The sequence below is a fragment of the Bufo gargarizans genome, chromosome 6 (genome assembly GCF_014858855.1).
Source record: "Bufo gargarizans isolate SCDJY-AF-19 chromosome 6, ASM1485885v1, whole genome shotgun sequence".
Classification (NCBI taxonomy): domain Eukaryota; kingdom Metazoa; phylum Chordata; class Amphibia; order Anura; family Bufonidae; genus Bufo; species Bufo gargarizans.
The window spans coordinates 138,986,860-139,008,092 of NC_058085.1; the positions used below are offsets into that span (position 1 = coordinate 138,986,860).

General features: G+C 44.5%; 1 protein-coding gene across 7 annotated transcripts in view; it reads right to left on the reverse strand.

Moving 5' to 3' along the window:
- The window catches only part of TANC2 (tetratricopeptide repeat, ankyrin repeat and coiled-coil containing 2), a 479,564-nt gene that overhangs the window by 33,984 nt on the left and 424,347 nt on the right, over positions 1-21,233 (reverse strand). For 5 of the 7 annotated variants that reach the window (XM_044297173.1, XM_044297174.1, XM_044297177.1 and 2 more), the window contains 6 exons: positions 15,753-15,863; positions 12,957-13,108; positions 10,939-11,107; positions 1,595-1,846; positions 678-803; positions 243-524 (listed from right to left, as the gene is read on the reverse strand). In XM_044297173.1, the coding sequence (XP_044153108.1) occupies positions 243-524; positions 678-803; positions 1,595-1,846; positions 10,939-11,107; positions 12,957-13,108; positions 15,753-15,863 (1,092 nt within the window). The remainder of the gene's footprint in view (positions 1-242; positions 525-677; positions 804-1,594; positions 1,847-10,938; positions 11,108-12,956; positions 13,109-15,752; positions 15,864-21,233) is intronic. The other 2 variants (XM_044297175.1, XM_044297180.1) reach the window with 1 other exon arrangement.

Sequence of the window (21,233 nt, forward strand, 5' to 3'; positions counted from 1 at the left end):
TAGTGTTCCTGTAAAACTCTGCGGTGACTTCTTCACTGTCACAAGATACTGTATATGACGATGTTCCGACAATCCCTGAGGCTGTAATATTTCAAGGAAAATCTATGAAAAGCTGTATTTTATCTCCAAATTTTCCCTGCAACTGTATCTGCACCATGGGAGAACATACGCCTGACAATCCAGATGTAAACATGGATGAAAATCTAGTGAGACAACACAAAGAACATTGAACAGTAACTCACGCTTTGGTGATGCATGGGGGCTGTCGGATGTGAGCTGTCTCAAGCGTGTCCCATGGCAGCTAAGAGATACCAGCCGAGAGATAATAGCAGTTTTGCCGAACCCAATATTGCCACAGATCACTACACCCCGATTCACACTCTCATCTTCGCTCTGCAGTTGTGCATCAATCTCATGGAAAAGCCAATCTCGACCAACAAACGTGGCGTCTGTTGTGATACTCGGCACCTCAAAGAGCAGCGGTTTCAAGGAGATGTCCGGCGGCCGATACGGCGCAAAGCGGACTACACAAAAAAAACATAAAAAATAGAAATTTGGGCTACGTTGTCATCAGCCCTGTACACTGAAATACTAATATACTCTACAAGGAACCATCAACCGATCAATAATATTAAAGACCATAATGTCAAAAATAGAGACATAAATCCTGCGCTGACCTCGGAGATCTTGTGGGGTACGTGGTCCGGCAAGGGTCTGACGTGGCATTCGTAAGGAGGTCCGCAAGGGTGTATGTCTCTGCTCATCCAGGTATGCAAGGTCCTCCAGGTGGGCAGAGCTCGTGGCTGCAAATGGAAAATCAAAGGATAGAGGAAGGAAGCGTTAGAAGAGCAGAAGGGGAAGAGGCCATGGGCAAAATGTACCGCCAAAGGTTATGGAACGTGCATTGTACTAGACGTTACTAGGACACACAAACGGTCCTGCAGCCTTGTGCAAGAGTTCAGCACTGTCTCAAATTTTATAACAATGAGAATCACTATCTGAAGTCCACTAAAGGATATCCCCTAAACTGTGCCTGTATAGGATTTTGGAGGCATGGCTTCATGTACCATGCAAAGTGGGGCTTCAAGGAGAATTCTTAATAATGCTTTAAAAGCAAGCTAGGTGCATTTCAGTGTTTGAAATCCCTAGTCGGGGGTGGGGAGTCCTTTAATCAAGCAGTGTCACTATACGCCGAGGGTATTGCAGAGCGTTAGTGCTTTCATCCATCTGCACTGCCGCATACCCCTTGCTGAGCCACAGACACCCTTTCCAGTTAGAAAGAGTACCCTGGACCAAGCAATTTCTAAGGAACCAGAAATTCAAGAGGTTTGTGCTCCTTGTTAACCTTTTCACTGCCAAAGGGGGCAGCAGAACAATTAACAGTAATGGCTCCTTTGAGCTCGCTTCGCATCCCTCCCACCTTCTGCAGTCCTGCATCTTTCTCTCACTCCCCCTTACACCCACGGAAAGTAGGCAGCATTAACATTCTAGGCACAAGCACAGTGACTTCCGAGAACGGCGCTACTCCATTTAACTTTTACACGTTATACGGTAAATAAGTGAAACTAAACCGCACCACGACGCATTTCCTTACCTGCGACGGAGTTGGGGCGGGGCATGAGGTAGAGTGGGATGGACTGTACGGATTGGGAGAGTCCAGTGTCCAGTCCCCTCTCTGGGATTTTATTTAAGCTGAAAGTAGAGGCCATTATATTCTCATCCACCCGGTAGAGACTTGAATCCACTGACTTCTGGCCTTGCTTCACACACCCTCGAGAGCCAAGCTCCTTGTTGTCTGCGCCATACTTGGAACGGTCCACGTTCTCCGAGTAGCTGGTCAGGGTAGCTGCCGGTAAGGGGAGAGAGTCAGCATTATGGCAGGAAACTGTCACACACATGATTTACAGTGTCCTGCTCCTTCTTCCCAGCAGTACAACTGTTATACCTGCACTGCAGGTTGTTGGCAGAGCACATTCAATTGGGAACCCTGCAAATGGAAATTAAAAGCTAATAAGTAAGGCACACAGCCATGCGTATGACTTTCATGTCCGAGTTCTTATTATTGACAAATTGCCTAAGGAAAATAATGGGCTATGGCGGAATCTGACATATCGATTCATAATCTTCGATCTTCTTCTGCAACATGAAGCTGAGAAGGAGATATTGTCATTCCTCTCCCCCTCCATTCCAGCAGCAGCCGGTGGAAAGGCAGATCGATGGCATCTGAAGGCAGTTTCCTTGTTGAAATAACAGTTGTCTGCAGTAAAGCATAGCAGACAGGGGCACAGACATTATACATCCAAACCACGGACACACTGCGTACGTCAGTATATAGAGTAAAGCTAATAGAGGCATCATGGGCACGTCCCTCTAACCTTCTGCTGAGGAAAGATGCAGAGAGAAGTGAAATTCTGACATCTCCCTATTACTGCACAATTCTGACATCATTTAATGCAACACAATCCTCTAACAATTTCAATATGATGCACTCCCTGAAATTATTGTACTCCGATGATCCATATGACGCCAGTTAAATCCAGTGTATCCTTCATATCCTTCTAATCTATTTCTTCTGACATCATTCTAACATCGTACATACCTTCGGCATCATTCTAATACAAAGCACTCCTCTGACATCATTCTAATACAAAGCACTCCTCTGACATCATTCTAATACAAAGCACTCCTCTGACATCATTCTAATACAAAGCACTCCTCTGACATCATTCTAATACAAAGCACTCCTCTGACATCATTCTAATACAAAGCACTCCTCTGACATCATTCTAATACAAAGCACTCCCCTGACATCATTCTAATACAAAGCACTCCTCTGACATCATTCTAATACAAAGCACTCCTGTGACATCATTCTAATACAAAGCACTCCTCTGACATCATTGTAATACAAAGCACTCCTCTGACATCATTGTAATACAAAGCACTCCTCTGACATCATTCTAATACAAAGCACTCCTCTGACATCATTCTAATACAAAGCACTCCTCTGACATCATTCTAATACAAAGCACTCCTGTGACATCATTCTAATACAAAGCACTCCTCTGACATCATTGTAATACAAAGCACTCCTCTGACATCATTCTAATACAAAGCACTCCTCTGACATCATTCTAATACAAAGCACTCCTCTGACATCATTCTAATACAAAGCACTCCTGTGACATCATTCTAATACAAAGCACTCCTCTGACATCATTGTAATACAAAGCACTCCTGTGACATCATTCTAATACAAAGCACTCCTGTGAAATCATTCTAATACAAAGCACTCCTCTGACATCATTCTAATACAAAGCACTCCTCTGACATCATTCTAATACAAAGCACTCCCCTGACATCATTCTAATACAAAGCACTCCTGTGACATCATTCTAATACAAAGCACTCCTCTGACATCATTGTAATACAAAGCACTCCTCTGACATCATTCTAATACAAAGCACTCCTCTGACATCATTCTAATACAAAGCACTCCTCTGACATCATTCTAATACAAAGCACTCCTCTGACATCATTGTAATACAAAGCACTCCTGTGACATCATTCTAATACAAAGCACTCCTGTGAAATCATTCTAATACAAAGCACTCCTCTGACATCATTCTAATACAAAGCACTCCTCTGACATCATTCTAATACAAAGCACTCCTCTGACATCATTCTAATACAAAGCACTCCTCTGACATCATTCTAATACAAAGCACTCCTGTGACATCATTCTAATACAAAGCACTCCTCTGACATCATTGTAATACAAAGCACTCCTGTGACATCATTCTAATACAAAGCACTCCTGTGACATCATTCTAATACAAAGCACTCCTGTGACATCATTCTAATACAAAGCACTCCTCTGACATCATTCTAATACAAAGCACCCCTGTGACATCATTCTAATACAAAGCACCCCTGTGACATCATTCTAATACAAAGCACCCCTGTGACATCATTCTAATACAAAGCACTCCTTTGACATCATTTTAATACAAAGCACTCCTGTGACATCATTCTAATACAAAGCACTCCTGTGACATCATTCTAATACAAAGCACTCCTGTGACATCATTCTAATACAAAGCACTCCTCTGACATCATTCTAATACAAAGCACTCCTGTGACATCATTCTAATACAAAGCACTCGTCTGACATCATTCTAATACAAAGTACTCCTCTGACATCATTCTAATACAAAGCACTCCTGTGACATCATTCTAATACAAAGCCCTCCTGTGACATCATTCTAATACAAAGCACTCGTCTGACATCATTCTAATACAAAGCACTCCTCTGACATCATTGTAATACAAAGCACTCCTGTGACATCATTCTAATACAAAGCACTCGTCTGATATCATTATAATACAAATGATTCCTCTGACATCAGTCTAAGGCCTCTTTCAAACGGGCGTCATGGATTTTGGCCAGAAAAGATGCGGGTGCGTAGTGGGAAAATGCGCGATTTTTCAGCACGAGTGCAAAACATTTTAATGCGTTTTGCACGCGTGTGAGAAAAATCTGCATGTTTGGTACCCAAACCCGAACTTCTTCACAGAAATTCGGGTTTGGGTTAGGTGTTGTGTAGATTGTATTATTTTCCCTTATAACAAGGTTATAAGGGAAAATAATAGCATTCTTAATACAGAATGCATAGTAAAATAGGGCTGGAGGGGTTAAAAAAAATAATAATAATCATTTAACTCACCTTAATCCACTTGTTCGCGCAGCCAGGCTTCTCTTCTTTCTTCAGGACCTGGGTAAAGGACCTTTGATGACCTCACTGCGCTGATCACATGGTCCATTACATGATCCATCACCATGGTGATGGATCATGTGACGGACCATGTGATGAGCACAGTGATGTCACCACAGGTCCTTTTGCTCCTGCACAGCAAAGAAGAAGAAAGAAGAGAAGCCGGGCTGCTCGAACAAGTGGATTAAGCAACCATGCATGAAAATTGCACCGCTTCCGCAATTTCTTGCGGATGCTTGCGATTTTCACGCAGCCCCATTAACTTCTATGGGGCCTGCGTTGCGTGAAAAACGCACAAAATAGAGCATACTGCGATTCTGACGCAAAGCACAAGTGATGCGTGAAAATCACCGCTCATGTGCACAGCCCCATAGAAATGAATGGTTCCAGATTCAGTGCGGGTGCAATGCGTTCACCTCACGCATTGCACCTGCGCAGAAATCTCGTCTGTGTGAAAGAGGCCCAATACAAAGGATTCCACTAACATCATACAAATACAAATCACTCTTCTGACATCATTCTAATACAAAGCACTCATCTAACATCATTTAAATACAAAACACTCCTATGACATCATTCTATCACAAAGTACTGCTCTGACATAATTCTAATACAAAGCACTCGTCTGACATCATTCCAATACAAAGCACTCGTCTGACATTATTATAAGGCTACATGCACACGACCGTATGTGTTTTGCGGTCTGCAAATTGCGGATCCGAAAAAAAAAAAGGACGACGTTCCATATGGCATCCTTTTTCTTTGCGGATCTGTTTTTTTTTTTGCGGATACATTTTAATAATGCCTATCCTTGTCCGCAAACTAGAAAAAAATAGGACATGCACTATATTTTTTTTTTGCGGCGCAACGGAACGGACATACTGATGTGGACAGCACATGGCGTTTTTTGCAGACCCATTGATATGAATGGGTCTGCATCTTATCCGCAAAAAAAAAACTGGACGGACACGGAAACAAAATACGGTCGTGTGCATGAGGCCTAATACAAAGCATCCCTCTGACATCATTTTAATACAAAGCACTCCTCTGATATCATTCTAAGGCCTCCTGCACACGAACATGTGCGCCCCGTGGCCATGCTGCGTCCCGCAAAATGCGGGCCACAATGCACGAACATCGACCGTGGGGCAGCCGCAGCGGACCCATTCACTTTAATGGGTCCGTGAACAGGCTGTTCCGCAAAAAGATAGGACATGTTCTATCTTTTTGCGGAACGGAAGTACGGGACGAAACCCCACGAAAGCACTCCGTAATGCTTCCATAGTGTTCCGTTCCGTGCTTCCGTTCCGCATCTCCGGATTTCCAGACCCATTGAAGTGAATGGGTCTGCATCTGTGATGCGGAATTAACATGGAACGCTGCCTGTGTATTGCGAATCCGCAAATGTGGTCTGCAATACAGCAACGGCAGCACACGTTAGTGTGCAGGAGGTCTAAGGGTCCATTCACACGTCTGCAAAATGGGTATGCATCCGTTCCGCAATTTTAAAGGAACAGGTGTGTACCAATTCATTTTCAATGGGGCCGGAATGTGCTGTCTGCATCCACAATTGCGGATCTGCACTTCTAATACAAAGCACTCCTCTGACATCATTCTAATACAAAGCACTCCTCTGACATCATTCTAATACAAAGCACTCCTCTGACATCATTCTAATACAAAGCACTCCTGTGACATCATTCTAATACAAAGCACTCCTCTGACATCATTCTAATACAAAGCACTCCTCTGACATCATTCTAATACAAAGCACTCCTCTGACATCATTCTAATACAAAGCACTCCTCTGACATCATTCTAATACAAAGCACTCCTCTGACATCATTCTAATACAAAGCACTCCTGTGACATCATTCTAATACAAAGCACTCCCCTGACATCATTCTAATACAAAGCACTCCTCTGACATCATTCTAATACAATGCACTCCTCTGACATCATTCTAATACAATGCACTCCTCTGACATCATTCTAATACAATGCACTCCTCTGACATCATTCTAATACAATGCACTCCTCTGACATCATTCTAATACAATGCACTCCTCTGACATCATTCTAATACAATGCACTCCTCTGACATCATTCTAATACAAAGCACTCCTCTGACATCATTCTAATACAATGCACTGCTCTGACATCATTCTAATACAATGCACTCCTGTGACATCATTCTAATACAAAGCACTCCTGTGACATCATTCTAATACAAAGCACTCCCCTGACATCATTCTAATACAAAGCACTCCTCTGACATCATTCTAATACAATGCACTCCTCTGACATCATTCTAATACAATGCACTCCTCTGACATCATTCTAATACAATGCACTCCTCTGACAAGCACAGGAAGCAATAATCTAGCATAGGAAGTGGAAACACTCTGTATAAATGAGCCTAAAACACACAGTTTGTACGATTACATCACATTAGATTACACTATCCTCCTCTGGAAAGACATATATGCATTTGAATATACTAACACCTAGGATGAAAATCCATCACGACTACCACAGTCCTGACCATGTATCTCAAATGTTCTCCAAACACAGAATTCAGACTTCTCTGAACACACGGGCGACAGAACAAATGAGTATCACTTCTTCCTAAAACACACGAGGATATGTAAGTTCTGGCTTTCCAACTACAAAGCTGGAACATTATCCTTTCCTACAACTGTGCAAATATACAATCATGTTGTATACCAGAGTGAAATACTTTACTAGTACAGAGACATCGGCTCTGACATATCTCTCTGCTCCAATGAGTTAAAATTATATTTCCCTCTATCAATGCAAAATAATAAGAAATTAAAATAGCTGGGCGTATAAATTAATCTCATGCCTATTTAAGTGTGACAATGTACGCAAATTAGCCTCATGAATATGCAAATCAGTTATGTCTGGTGTCATGCATGGCGTATGTCTTCAACTGGTGAACAGCAGGACAAAATCAGCAGCAACTAATGGTGGTCCGGTGGAATTTAGATGATGACAAGAATAATGAGCGCTGTGCAGTAACAAGTATGGTGGCGTTATTTCTACTTTCTCACCAAAACACTAAATTTGTCAGCTCAGCCCAGGAGGTTTTTTGTGAGATTTCAGACTCGCCACAAGGAAATACAAAATCTTCACATCTTCTACTCCTTAATCCAAATGGAACAATAAGTACTTCCAAGAGTCTCCGAGATAGAGACCATACAACTGATGCCACTGCTTATAGCAAACGGTGACTTTTGGAAGTACAACTTACAACTTCCATTTAAGTATCGAATGAGTGAAAGATATTGAATTTCCTTGTGGTAGAAATGGACTTTCAAAAAAAATGGGACCGAGCTGCACCAATCGGTTCTAGAGGGGTGGGCACACTGAAGATTGACATAACTGGGAGCCTCCACTTCATGCCATAAACCTTAGGTAAATAATAGTATATTGAGACCTATAAGCCCCAGTAAGGGGAAATCCCAGAGACTTGAATCATACAGGAAGAAATCGCTCCTCAGGGCATGTGCCCTTTAAAGGTAACCTGTCATCAACTGTATGCTGTCCATACTAACAGCAGTATAAAGTAGAGACAGGTGAGTTCATATCACCGGTCTGTCATTTAAAAGTTAAAAGTAAGTGGTTGCCGAGAACCAACATCACAATCATTGCAGACTGGGCCTGGAAAAGAGTCATGGCCTCCTGAGAAGAGTCCTGGTTACTGATGAATTCCTGCTCTCCCTGCCACCTGCTGATGACTGAGAGGCTTCTACCTAGTTTTGTCCCATTCTCTCTAGGAGAGAACTGCCAATCATCAGCAGATGGGCTGAGAGTGCAGGAGATTATGTATAACCAGGACTCTTCTCAGGTAGATGTGACTCTTTTCCAGGTCCTTGGCTGCAATGATTATGATGCTGGTTCTCAGGCAACCACTTACTTTTAGCTGATGAGTGACACACCGCTGAGATCAGCATTTATGTCACTATTTTATGCTGCCCTCAGTGAGCTCAGCATAACGTTGATGACGGGTTCCCATTAAGTCTGAAGGATTGCCTGGTAGCCATGTAGCTCTTACAACTGAATGTTCACCAGGGAGTGGCATTATATGTAGGATTTTGAAAACCCATTTGCAAATACACTATTGGGGATTTCTGAGCTTATAGAGGGGTCGTCCAGCATGAGGGCGGGCTTGGGCACTAGCAGGACGCGTGCCTGGGCTCCTTCCTGCAAGAGTAACGCCCCTCTGGGCACATTACTGGCTCATTTGCATACCAAATAAACTGGATTTTCAGTAGATAGAAAACATCTATTGCTAAAACAAAGGCACATCTGGAAATAAGGTACTAAGTGATATTAGACTATGGCTTTACTTCAATAGCGATTATGCTGGTGACAGATTTCCTTTAATTAAAAGAGTCTTCTGGAAGTATAGTATAGATGACCTATCCTGAGGATCGGTCAACAATATCTTATCGGAGGGGTCCGACTCCCAGCACCACCATCTATCAGCTGTTTGAAGAGGATGCGGCGCTCCGGTGAGCACTATGGCCTCCTTATAGCTTACTAAGCAGTCCCACACATTGTATAGCAGGTGTGCTTGGTATTGCAGCTCAGGCCTATTCACTTGAATGTGACAGCTGTGCCTAGGCCACGTGACCGATGAAAGTGATACCAGTGGCCTAGGAAGAAGAAATAAGAAAGAAAACCTGGGGCATTAAAAAATATACCCAGAGTAGAAAGAGCACGCCTGGTCAAAATGATGGGTCTTGCCGTGTGTAGGAAGGGGTTACTCAGCAGACCCATGTTCCTCTGACAGAGGTAAATCAATCATATATTGTAGACCTCTCTGTGGGAGGAAAAGGATTGCTTTTTGCCTTCCACGTCAGACAGCACTCAGTGAGACTGTTCAGAGTGAGATAGGACATATGCACTAAGACTATGCCACGGCTGTGTCTTGGTCTGGTTGTTGTGCGCAGTGACACGTTAGCTATGCATGCTGGTTGTGCAGCATGTTTGTGCTTTCCCCCCTCTCCTGGTTCTTTCCCTGTCTGGTGCTGGTGGGGTCAACTTCTTGGCCTTTTTTTTTTTTGGGCACAGACAGACAGGGGAATGTCTAGCAAACATGGTGTACCACACACCAAACATGGAACACAACACTAGACATAACAACACACCCAGTACATAAACCCTCACCAAACATATAAGGGAAGGAAGGGTAAAATAAATAAGGATGACATTGGATGACCTCGATGTCTAACTAGGTGGCTCTCACACTGGACGGATGGAATATCCAGGGCAGGAGCATAGCTCCAGCACACACCAAGGCTGGAGAACTACTGACCTCGTACTCACAACACCAGATTAAGTAGAGCCATGAGGCCACACGCAGAACACACCTAGCCAAGAAGTTAATCCATCCAGCACCAGACAGGGAAGGAACAGGGAAACAGGAGCAGTTCACACATATGCTGAAAAAAACAACACGTTGCCCCAGGCAACCAGCATGCCCGGCTATCGTGTCACGGTGAACAACACCGAGACCGTGACACCGCCGTGACAGACTATTAATGTCAGCAGAAGATATAATGTGCAGGGATTGAGGTCAGGAAAGGGGCTGCTGGATAAAAGCAGAATACAATAGTTCAATGCTAGTTAAAGGGGTCGTCCAACGAAAAATACACTACAGTTTTTAAAGCAGCTCTTGGATCTGAATACTTTTGTAACTGCATGTAATTAAAATGTATTATAGCCACCAAATTATTAAATGAAGTCTATCTGAATAGTGCCACCTGCTGTTTGTTATTTTCCTTATTTCCTTCTATCTCATTAACATTGCCGAGATGGACGCACATGCTCAGTGCCATCATTTCAGTGCCACCAGCAAGATCTTCTTGCTCTAGCGTAGCAAAATAAGCAATGAAAGGGTTGAGATCTTTGGATCCATGTGAAGTACAGGCTGGTTCTAGCTTTGTTAGAAAGAGATTATCATGTACGGTATTAATGGGAAAACCCCTTTAAGCACTGTGTAAAGTAAGAGTACAGGAATGAGGAACCACTAGAAACCAATCTAAGCAGTGAGAAGGACAATACTACTATAGCTAATAACTATTTGATGCCACTTGGGGCATCATGCACTGAATTCCTATGATTGTCCACTTACCAATAATGCCACTGTCCCTGCTCTCCAGGGTGGAAGTGGGGCTGCAATCCTTGGTGGGTGCAGTAGTGTTGGGGGGAGGGAGGGTGGAGCACGGGCTGCTGGCAGGTGGAGAGGCTGTACTGCTGGTTAAGGTGGAACATGGACTAATCCGCTGGGTTACTGCAGAGCCCTGGGAAGGATCAAGAACAATACAATCATCATTCTGGAACCAGCAATATCTAGTAACCTCACCAACTAATTTTTTAAAGGTCACACCAAGGGTAAAACATTCAAAAAGCCTTATGTATTACATATACATAGAAAACATGGCAACAGTGTTGAAAGATCAGCATGGGTTATCGTGTAAACCATCCTCCGCACAAGACAATAAAAGGACGGGGGTTGTAAGGATTGTGGGAGGTTAGATATTTTACATAGACTGATGATCGGGGCAATTATCGAGAACCAGCATTCCTAGAAATGCTCATTCCTGATAACTGCCCTGTGTAAACAGCAATCTACTGCCAGCAAAGAGTGGTTCTCGATGGGGCTAGGCGTTCACAATAGCGATTGTTCATTCCCATACACAGGAGAAGATTACTCTGTTACTCCTCTCTGCTTAAAGAGATTTTCCAAGAGTACAATATTGATGAGGATAGGTCATGGATGGGCAAACTGCGGCTCTCCAGCTGTTGTAAAACTACAACTCCCAGTATGCCCAGTCTAACTACAGCTATCAGCCTACAGCAGGGCATGATGGGATTTGTAGTTTTACAACATCTGGAGAGCCGCAGATTGCCCATCACTGGGATAGGTCATCAATATCTGATTGGTGGGGGTCTGACTCCCAGCACCCCTGCCGATCAGTTGCTTGAAGAGACCCTGGTGCTCCGGTGAGTGCTGCAGTCTCTTCCTAAGGCCTCTTTCACACTACCGTTTTTTTTTCCCATTTTGCAGGCCGTTTTTTGCGTTCCGTATATGGTCCGTATACGGAACTATTCATTTCATTGGTTCTGCAAAAAAACAGAATGTACGCCGTATGCATTCCGCTTACGCATTTCTGTTTCTCGTTCCGTTGAAAGATAGAACATGTCCTATTATTGCCCGCAAATCAAGTTCCGTGGCTCCATTCGAGTCAATGGGTCTGCAAAAAAATAAACGGAACACATACGGAAATGCATCCGTATGTCCTCCGTATCCGTTCCGTTTTTGCGGAACCATCTATTGAAAATGTTATGCCCAGCCCAATTTTTTCTATGTAATTACTGTATATGCCATATGGAAAAACGGAACGGAACAGAAACAAAAAAAAATGAACGACTGATCCGTGAAAAATGGACCGCAAAACACTGAAATAGCCATACGGTAGTGTGAAAGAGGCCTTAGTCAGTGATGTCACATTCATCAGTCACATGGCCTATGTGCAGCTCAGTCCCATTCAAGTGAGTGGGCCGGACCTGCAATACCAAGCAAGGCCACAGCCAGCGCTGTGCTTGGTATGCTGTGAAGAGGCCATAGCACCCACTGGACTGTTGTGTCCTCTTCAAATAGCTGACGTATGATTGCTGTTAATGTAAATCCCAAGGATCTGATGAACATTTCTACAGGACATCTCAGCCATTGGTGAGGAAGCATCGTGTCACCTGGTGACAGTCATCTTGAAAGCCATGTGATGAGCAGCAATGCCTTGTGATAACAGGACTGTTGACAAGGAATAGTTTAATTGCAGATCTTCTTCATTCACATTGGCTTGTGTAACTATCATAACCAGGTTCATTATTTTTAGGGACAAACATCCATAAGGGGTGGAGGCTACTAGCGCTGGCTTTTAACATACTTATTAGTAAACAAAGAAAATTATTCATTATTCTATAACTTTCTTATAGACTGTCATAATTTCGAAGATCTCTGCTTGCTGTCAGTGACGTCCATCAGTCTGAATAGTACACAGCAGGCTGAAACTAGCACTCTAGTCTTCCTCAATAACTTTTAGTACATACAATTTGAGCCACAATCACCATTATACCCCTCCTTCTCACCTGGTTTTCTTCTTGCCCCTCCATGCTGTACTGGGGACCTGCAGCTTGGACGTCGGGGACCTTTTCACCCAGGAGGAAGCCCAGTCGGGTCATGAGGGTGTTGGCAGCCTCATCAACAGATGGAGGAGGGCCCAAGACAGACTCCTCTTCCCCTAGGAACAAGAACATAGACATCATTCATTATCATCCTGACCAATGCAGTAGCTTTGGTGACTAGTTTTAGCAATGGGGTGCTCAGTAAATGTGTGTATTCTGAATGACCTCTTGGCCAAGCATCCGGGTATAATAATCACATGTATGAAACATTCACATCGATTTGATTTTTTAAAGGCATCTACTACCAATGGGGTGCTTGGTAAATACCCTTGATCGATTTGATTTTTGAAGGCATCTACTGCCCTGATGAAAATATCAGACTCGGATAATTTGTGAAGGTACAGCCACATGTTGTGGGTCCAAATTTGGATTTGCTGTGGATTTCTGTGCGGACATGTTGCCAATTTGCCTCATTGCCAAGAGTGAAAAACACAATAAAAATCCATAACATAAATTGACATGCTGCAAATTTAAAATCCACACCGCAAGTCAAGATATGTGTGGATGAGATGAGATTTATTAAAACCTCAACCACTCCACGTGTGATTCTGCCACAGAGAATCTGCTTTTGTAAATGGCAGCCATTGATTGTGCCTGATTGCTGAGATTACTGATACAAGTTGAGCTGTCGACGGTCTCACGACTGCAAAATTATGGCTCCAGTGAGTACAATGGAATATCAAAGACAGAAGAATAGTACACACTTTCATACTTACCAACGTCTAGGTTGGTAAAATAGGGGCATCCAAAAACCCCGCCCATGAGAATCCCCAGATTCCGCCTGGAAAGCAGGGTTATTTGGGCAGGGTTATTATTAGCCCGACCGATTTGCAACCTGGGACAGACTGAATTTGCTGGGACTGTATGAAAATCAGGGACAGTCCCTGCAAATTCGGAACAGTTGGCAACTATGACCTTTGTTTGATGGCACAGGTGATTCCCGAGCCCACCAGAAGCTGACGATAAGGCTTCACGCCCAAGGAGGTGCCATGTGCAAAAGTGCCTACAGTTTCACACTACACAGTCGCTGTATGGCGTCTCTCACAAAGAAGCAATAAGGATATTAACATCTGCAATCTGTTACGGGCATCACATGGCTGTAGTTTTTGAAATATGTTCATCCTCCAACGCCAAAGATGAGCGAGCTGTCTAAAATGCAGGATGACTCAATCCTGCAGCAGTTGCAGGTCGAATGACTGATGATCGGTCAGGAAAGTCGGAATCACTCGCTGCTGGCAATTTATGGAGGTCGGTGACACCGACATCTCTACAGCTATCTCGCTGGTTGCAGCAAGGTCTACCGTACCTGACCTACAAGACAAGCATATGCCACCCCCTCCTCTCCTACAACAAAAATCAAGTAACAGAAAGTAAATTGCAAATCATCCCATATTTCCATTCTATTAGATGGAGGCATATCATCCTTACAAAAATCAGATGCTGGGTGTTGTCTTCCCAGCAGCCGCTACCTCATGCAGGCAATCTCCCAGAATGCCTCAGTGCCCACCGCTGCTAGGTTGCCATAGAAACTCTGCATATTTTATGCTGATTCACTTAGCAAGCTGTTGGTAAGAAGGAAAAGGCTGGGGTGAGCCGGGAAGAAGAGGACGGGATGTGTCCGTTCCAACAATACTTCCCTTCCAGGTGGGAGGCTGTGAATGCTGGCAGGTGCGCCAGCTGCAGGACAAAGATCTTCACGTTACGTGCTGATCCAGCAATGAAAAAGTCAATGTGCCATTTATAAATGTGGGGTGCACATAAATCAGCGACGTACTGACGCTATACCGTGTGACCGTCCATTGTAATGATAGGATCTACACTACTTCTGCTCCAGTTTCCAGACATAGTCACATAGATGGACTATTTTATCGCCTTTTCTAGCTGGCCCTTTCGAGGCGTATAAAAGTTATAAAGAGAGGAACGTGATGTTCTCTCGCCTGCTGTCCCACCTCTCACCCCAGTATTAATCTGGATGTTCTCTTGTGGCATCATTACCCTTCATAGTGGAAAATAATCCAGTGTATAGTCTGAAGTGCATGCTTCGAATATATGGGGAAAGGGGGGGTAGACAAAAATGAGAGAGACTAGTACTAATACAATATGGGTCTGATTGATATTATAATCTATAATATGTATCTGATCAGTAATATAATCTATAATGTGTGCAGAATATGTGTCTAATAATATGATGTATAGTATGTGTGCTGAATATATGGGTCTGACTGGTAATATAATCTATAGTATGTGTGCAAAATATATGGTTGTGACTGGTAATATAATCTATAGTATGTGTGCAGAATATATGGTTGTGACGGGTAATATAATCTATAGTATGTGTGCAGAATATATGGTTCTGACTGGTAATATAATAGTATGTGTGCAGAATATATGGTTCTGACTGGTAATATAATCTATAGTATGTGTGCAGAATATATGGTTCTGACTGGCAATATAATCTATAGTATGTGTGCTGAATGGTTTTGACTGGTAATATAATCTATAGTATGGGTGCTGAATGGCTTTGACTGGTAATATAATCTATAGTATGGGTGCAGAATATATGGGTCTGATTGGTAATATAATCTATAGTATGTGTGCAGAATATATGGGCCTGATTGGTAATTTACGCAATATGTTTTTTTAATTATTATTCTCAAAATGGCAGCACTTTTCCAGCAGATTCAGTGGGATCTCACTTACCCAACAGGTAGGCATCAGCGTCCAGTTTCTGGGATGAGCCAAGAGTTGGGGATCCCAATTCAGATTCTGGAATTCTGGGGCTCTCCACAAACTTTGCTTTCCTCAGTGGGGCTGCGAGTGCGGATGTAGAGATTGAGGGGTACAGATAAGAAAAGTAGGGGGGGGGGGACATTGGAGAGGATAGCGGAGCAGCAGATGACATATGTTCAATGGATGGAGGAGAAGAAGTGGAAAAAGAAGCGAGGCAGAGGAGAGAGACAGGAAAGAAAAGAAAATGCTCTGAGTTACTAGAATAGTCAGCAGATGGAAACCGTTAACGGCATGCAAGCAGTGTCCAACCAAGATCATGTTACCCCTAATTTTTCCCCTTCTTTTGTGTACTGGAAAAAATAACATTGTCAGCTCTGCATTTTTTCTATGGGTACATAGTGAAGGAAGAACGATTCCAACCCCCCATGTCTCTGAGGTAGGAGTGGCAGTGGTGTAATTGTACAGAAACATCAAGAGGAACTGTTAATTAGGACGGTTTCAAAGAAAGAGAGTTCTAAAAGGCATCATGATCAGGATTGCTGCGTCACTTTAGCCCTCTGGAGACAGAACCAGATTTGAACATATTGAGGTACACACAGAAAATTAACATTTTCCTTCTGGAGATGTTGTGGTATAAAGTAATGTACATGGAGAATGACAACAACTGCTACAATAGCATCATCTCATACTATACAGCGACCTCTATAATGCTGTATCATTCAAAAATCCCATAAAAAATGCTGTATTGCAAATGTGCTGAAAACAGACAAGAGCAAAGTACTGCAGGGTTATGATACACCTCTTACTTACTGCAGCTTACATAGTGGGCAGGTTAAGCAGGCGTCAGGCAGTGGTCAGGTTAGGCAGCCGCCAGGAAGGGGGCAGGTTAGGCAGCCGTCAGGAAGGGGGCAGGTTAAGCAGCCGTCAGAAAGAGGGTCAGGTTAGGCAGCCGTCAGGAGGGGGTGAGGTTAGGCAGCCGTCAGGAGGGGGTGAGGTTAGACAGATGTTAGGAAGAGGCCAGGTTCGGCAGCAGTCAGGAAGAGGCCAGGTTCGGCAGCCGTCAGGAAGAGGCCAGGTTCGGCAGCCGTCAGGAAGAGGCCAGGTTCGGCAGCCGTCAGGAAGAGGCCAGGTTCGGCAGCCGTCAGGAAGAGGCCAGGTTCGGCAGCCGTCAGGAAGAGGCCAGGTTCGGCAGCCGTCAGGAAGAGGCCAGGTTCGGCAGCCGTCAGGAAGAGGCCAGGTTCGGCAGCCGTCAGGAAGAGGCCAGGTTAGGCAGCCGTCAGGAAGAGGCCAGGTTAGGCAGCCGTCAGGAAGAGGCCAGGTTAGGCAGCCGTCAGGAAGAGGCCAGGTTAGGCAGCCGTCAGGAAGAGGCCAGGTTAGGCAGCCGTCAGGAAGAGGCCAGGTTAGGCAGCCGTCAGGAAGAGGCCAGGTTAGGCAGCCGTCAGGAAGAGGCCAGGTTAGGCAGCCGTCAGGAAGAGGCCAGGTTAGGCAGCCGTCAGGAAGAGGCCAGGTTAGGCAGCCGTCAGGAAGAGGCCAGGTTAGGCAGCCGTCAGGAAGAGGCCAGGTTAGGCAGCCGCCAGGAAGAGGCCAGGTTAGGCAGCCGCCAGGAAGAGGCCAGGTTAGGCAGCCGTCAGGAAGAGGCCAGGTTAGGCAGCCGTCAGGAAGAGGCCAGGTTAGGCAGCCGTCAGGAAGAGGCCAGGTTAGGCAGCCGTCAGAAAGGGGCCAAGTTAGGCAGCCGACAGAAAGGGGCCAGGTTAGGCAGCCGACAGAAAGGGGCCAGGTTAGGCAGCCGACAGAAAGGGGCCAGGTTAGGCAGCCGACAGAAAGGGGCCAGGTTAGGCAGCCGACAGAAAGGGGCCAGGTTAGGCAGCCGACAGAAAGGGGCCAGGTTAGGCAGCCGACAGAAAGGGGCCAGGTTAGGCAGCCGACAGAAAGGGGCCAGGTTAGGCAGACATCAGAAGGGGGCCAGCTTAAGCAGTCATCTGCAGGGGGCCAGCGTAGTCAGCTACCACAAGAGGGCAAGGGTTATGCAAGGTGCCGTTAAGAAGGAAGGGCACAATATTTGTGTCTCTGCCCAAATTCTTTGATGGACAATTTGATGTGTAATGCTCTAAGTGCCAATGTACGATTTTTAGAGCATCGGTGAGTAAATTCTGCTGGCACACAGGAATAGACTTTCACTGTGTGACTTGCACCAAATGCAACTAATTAGTCTATCTATATTTATCTCGGTAAGGCTGCGTTTACATCACTTTTTTGTTCTACATTTAACATATACGCTGTAGAATAAAGGATGGAAAAGCACAGCCTACAATGCTATTCTATCCTGCAAAGACCAGAAAAAATAGGTTTATGTTAAAAGAATACAGTTTTTTTTTTTTTACAATGGAACTCTAAGGTGGTGGATTCCATTCTACGACATCTGTCTGAGGCATTTGTTAACGTGCGACAAAAACATGATGTGAACACAGATATAGATATATACCGGTATATATATACAGTGGCGGAAATAATTATTTGACCCCTCACTGATTTTGTAAGTTTGTCTCACTGATTTTGTAAGTTTGTCCAATGACAAAGAAATGAAAAGTCTCAGAACAGTATCATTTCAATGGTAGGTTTATTGTAACAGTGGCAGATAGCACATCAAAAGGAAAATCAAAAAAATAACTTTAAATAAAAGATAGCAACTGATTTGCATTTCATTGAGTGAAATAAGTATTTGAACCCCTACCAACCATTAAGAGTTCTGGCTCCCACAGAGTGGTTAGACACTTCTACTCAATTAGTCACCCTCATTAAGGACACCTGTCTTAACTAGTCACCTGTATAAAAGACACCTGTCCACAGAATCAATCAATCAAGCAGACTCCAAACTCTCCAACATGGGAAAGACCAAAGAGCTGTCCAAGGATGTCAGAGACAAAATTGTAGACCTGCACAAGGCTGGAATGGGCTACAAAACCATTAGCAAGAAGCTGGGAGAGAAGGTGACAACTGTTGGTGCGATTGTTCGAAAATGGAAGGAGCACAAAATGACCATCAATCGACCTCGCTCTGGGGCTCCACGCAAGATCTCACCTCGTGGGGTGTCAATGGTTCTGAGAAAGGTGAAAAAGCATCCTAGAACTACACGGAAGGAGTTAGTTAATGACCTCAAATTAGCAGGGACCACAGTCACCAAGAAAACCATTGGAAACACATTACACCGCAATGGATTAAAATCCTGCAGGGCTCGCAAGGTCCCCCTGCTCAGGAAGGCACATGTGCAGGCCCGTCTGAAGTTTGCCAATGAACACCTGAATGATTCAGAGAGTGACTGGGAGAAGGTGCTGTGGTCTGATGAGACCAAAATAGAGCTCTTTGGCATTAACTCAACTCGCTGTGTTTGGAGGAAGAAAAATGCTGCCTATGACCCCCAAAACACCGTCCCCACCGTCAAGCATGGGGGTGGAAACATTTTGCTTTGGGGGTGTTTTTCTGCTAAGGGCACAGGACAACTTATTCGCATAAACGGGAAAATGGACGGAGCCATGTATCGTGAAATCCTGAGCGACAACCTCCTTCCCTCTGCCAGGAAACTGAAAATGGGTCGTGGATGGGTGTTCCAGCACGACAATGACCCAAAACATACAGCAAAGGCAACAAAGGAGTGGCTCAAGAAGAAGCACATTAAGGTCATGGAGTGGCCTAGTCAGTCTCCGGACCTTAATCCAATCGAAAACCTATGGAGGGAGCTCAAGCTCAGAGTTGCACAGAGACAGCCTCGAAACCTTAGGGATTTAGAGATGATCTGCAAAGAGGAGTGGACCAACATTCCTCCTAAAATGTGCGCAAACTTGGTCATCAATTACAAGAAACGTTTGACCTCTGTGCTTGCAAACAAGGGTTTTTCCACCAAGTATTAAGTCTTTTTTTGTTAGAGGGTTCAAATACTTATTTCACTCAATGAAATGCAAATCAGTTGCTATCTTTTATTTAAAGTTATTTTTTCGATTTTCCTTTTGATGTGCTATCTGCCACTGTTACAATAAACCTACCATTGAAATGATACTGTTCTGAGACTTTTCATTTCTTTGTCATTGGACAAACTTACAAAATCAGTGAGGGGTCAAATAATTATTTCCTCCACTGTATGTATATACACACACACACACACACACACACACACACACACATACATACTAGCAGAAGAACCCAACTTCGCTCAGGTATAGTTAATCTATTTAATTTAATGTTTGTGTGTGTCGTTAAAAGATATCGACAGTATCCACTAGAACAGTGACATCTACAGTACCCCACCCCTTTAACAGTGACCTCCACAGCAGCCTGCCCCCTTAACAGTAAAATTCCACAGCGTCTGCCCCTTTATTAGTGACCTCCACAGTACCGCGTCTCGTTAACAGTGATTTCCACAATAAATCGCCCCCTTAACAGTGACCTCTACAGAGCTCTGTTCCCAAAAATGTGACCTCCACAACACTGGCCTCCATAGCAGACCCTCCCCTTAACTGTGACCTCCACAGTTCCCTGTCCCCTTACCAGAGACCTTTACAGCAGCCCGCCCTATTAATAGTAACCTCCACAGCGGCCGCCCCTTTATTAGTGACCTCCACAGTACCCCATCTCCTTAACAGTAATTTCCACAACACCACACCCCCTTAACAGTGGCCTCTACAGCATTCTGCCCCTTAACGCTGACCTCCATAGTGTACTATCCCCTTAACTGTGACCTCCACAGCAGCCTGCCCCTAGGGAGGCCAGAGGTCCAGTTTTAGGCCGGAGAGTCTGGCTTTCAGACTCCCTGTCTTCCGTTCGGCACAGGGCCTGGACGGATACAGGGATGTCCTTTTGAACAGCTCACTCTCAGACAGCAGCACTGTGCTGTCTGAGCGTGAGCTGCAGGGAGAAAGTCACTGTCCCTCCCTCTTCTGCAGCAGACAGAAGTTGATTTGTACCTTCATTTTTTCAACTCCTGTCGGCTGCAAAGTGGGAGGGGGTGAGGCTTAGCGGGACCTGGGGAGGGCGTTTTTAAGTCCATCTTTTTAAGGTGGCCTGAATGGCCACCATACCTGCACCCTGAACTGTGACCTCCACAGCACTCCGCTCCCTTAACAGTGTCATCCACAGAGCCCTGCCTCTTTAAAGCTGACCTACAGCAGTGAAGAAAAATGGCTGGTTTGTTATGGAAACCTGGTGTAAAACTGTGTTTATGTAGAGACTAAGGGCCTGCGAGCTTCTATTGGCTGATAAGCGTCATGTGACCAGGCTTCTATTGGCTAATGCATTTTTTGGGAATATCTCACGCAGGGATGTCCTTTTGAACAGCTCACTCTTAGACAGCAGCACTGTGCTGTCTGAGCATGAGCTGCAGGGAGAAAGTCAACGTCCCTCCCACCCCTTCAGCTGACAGAAGTTGATTTTTACCTTCATTCTTCAATCTCTGTTGGCTGT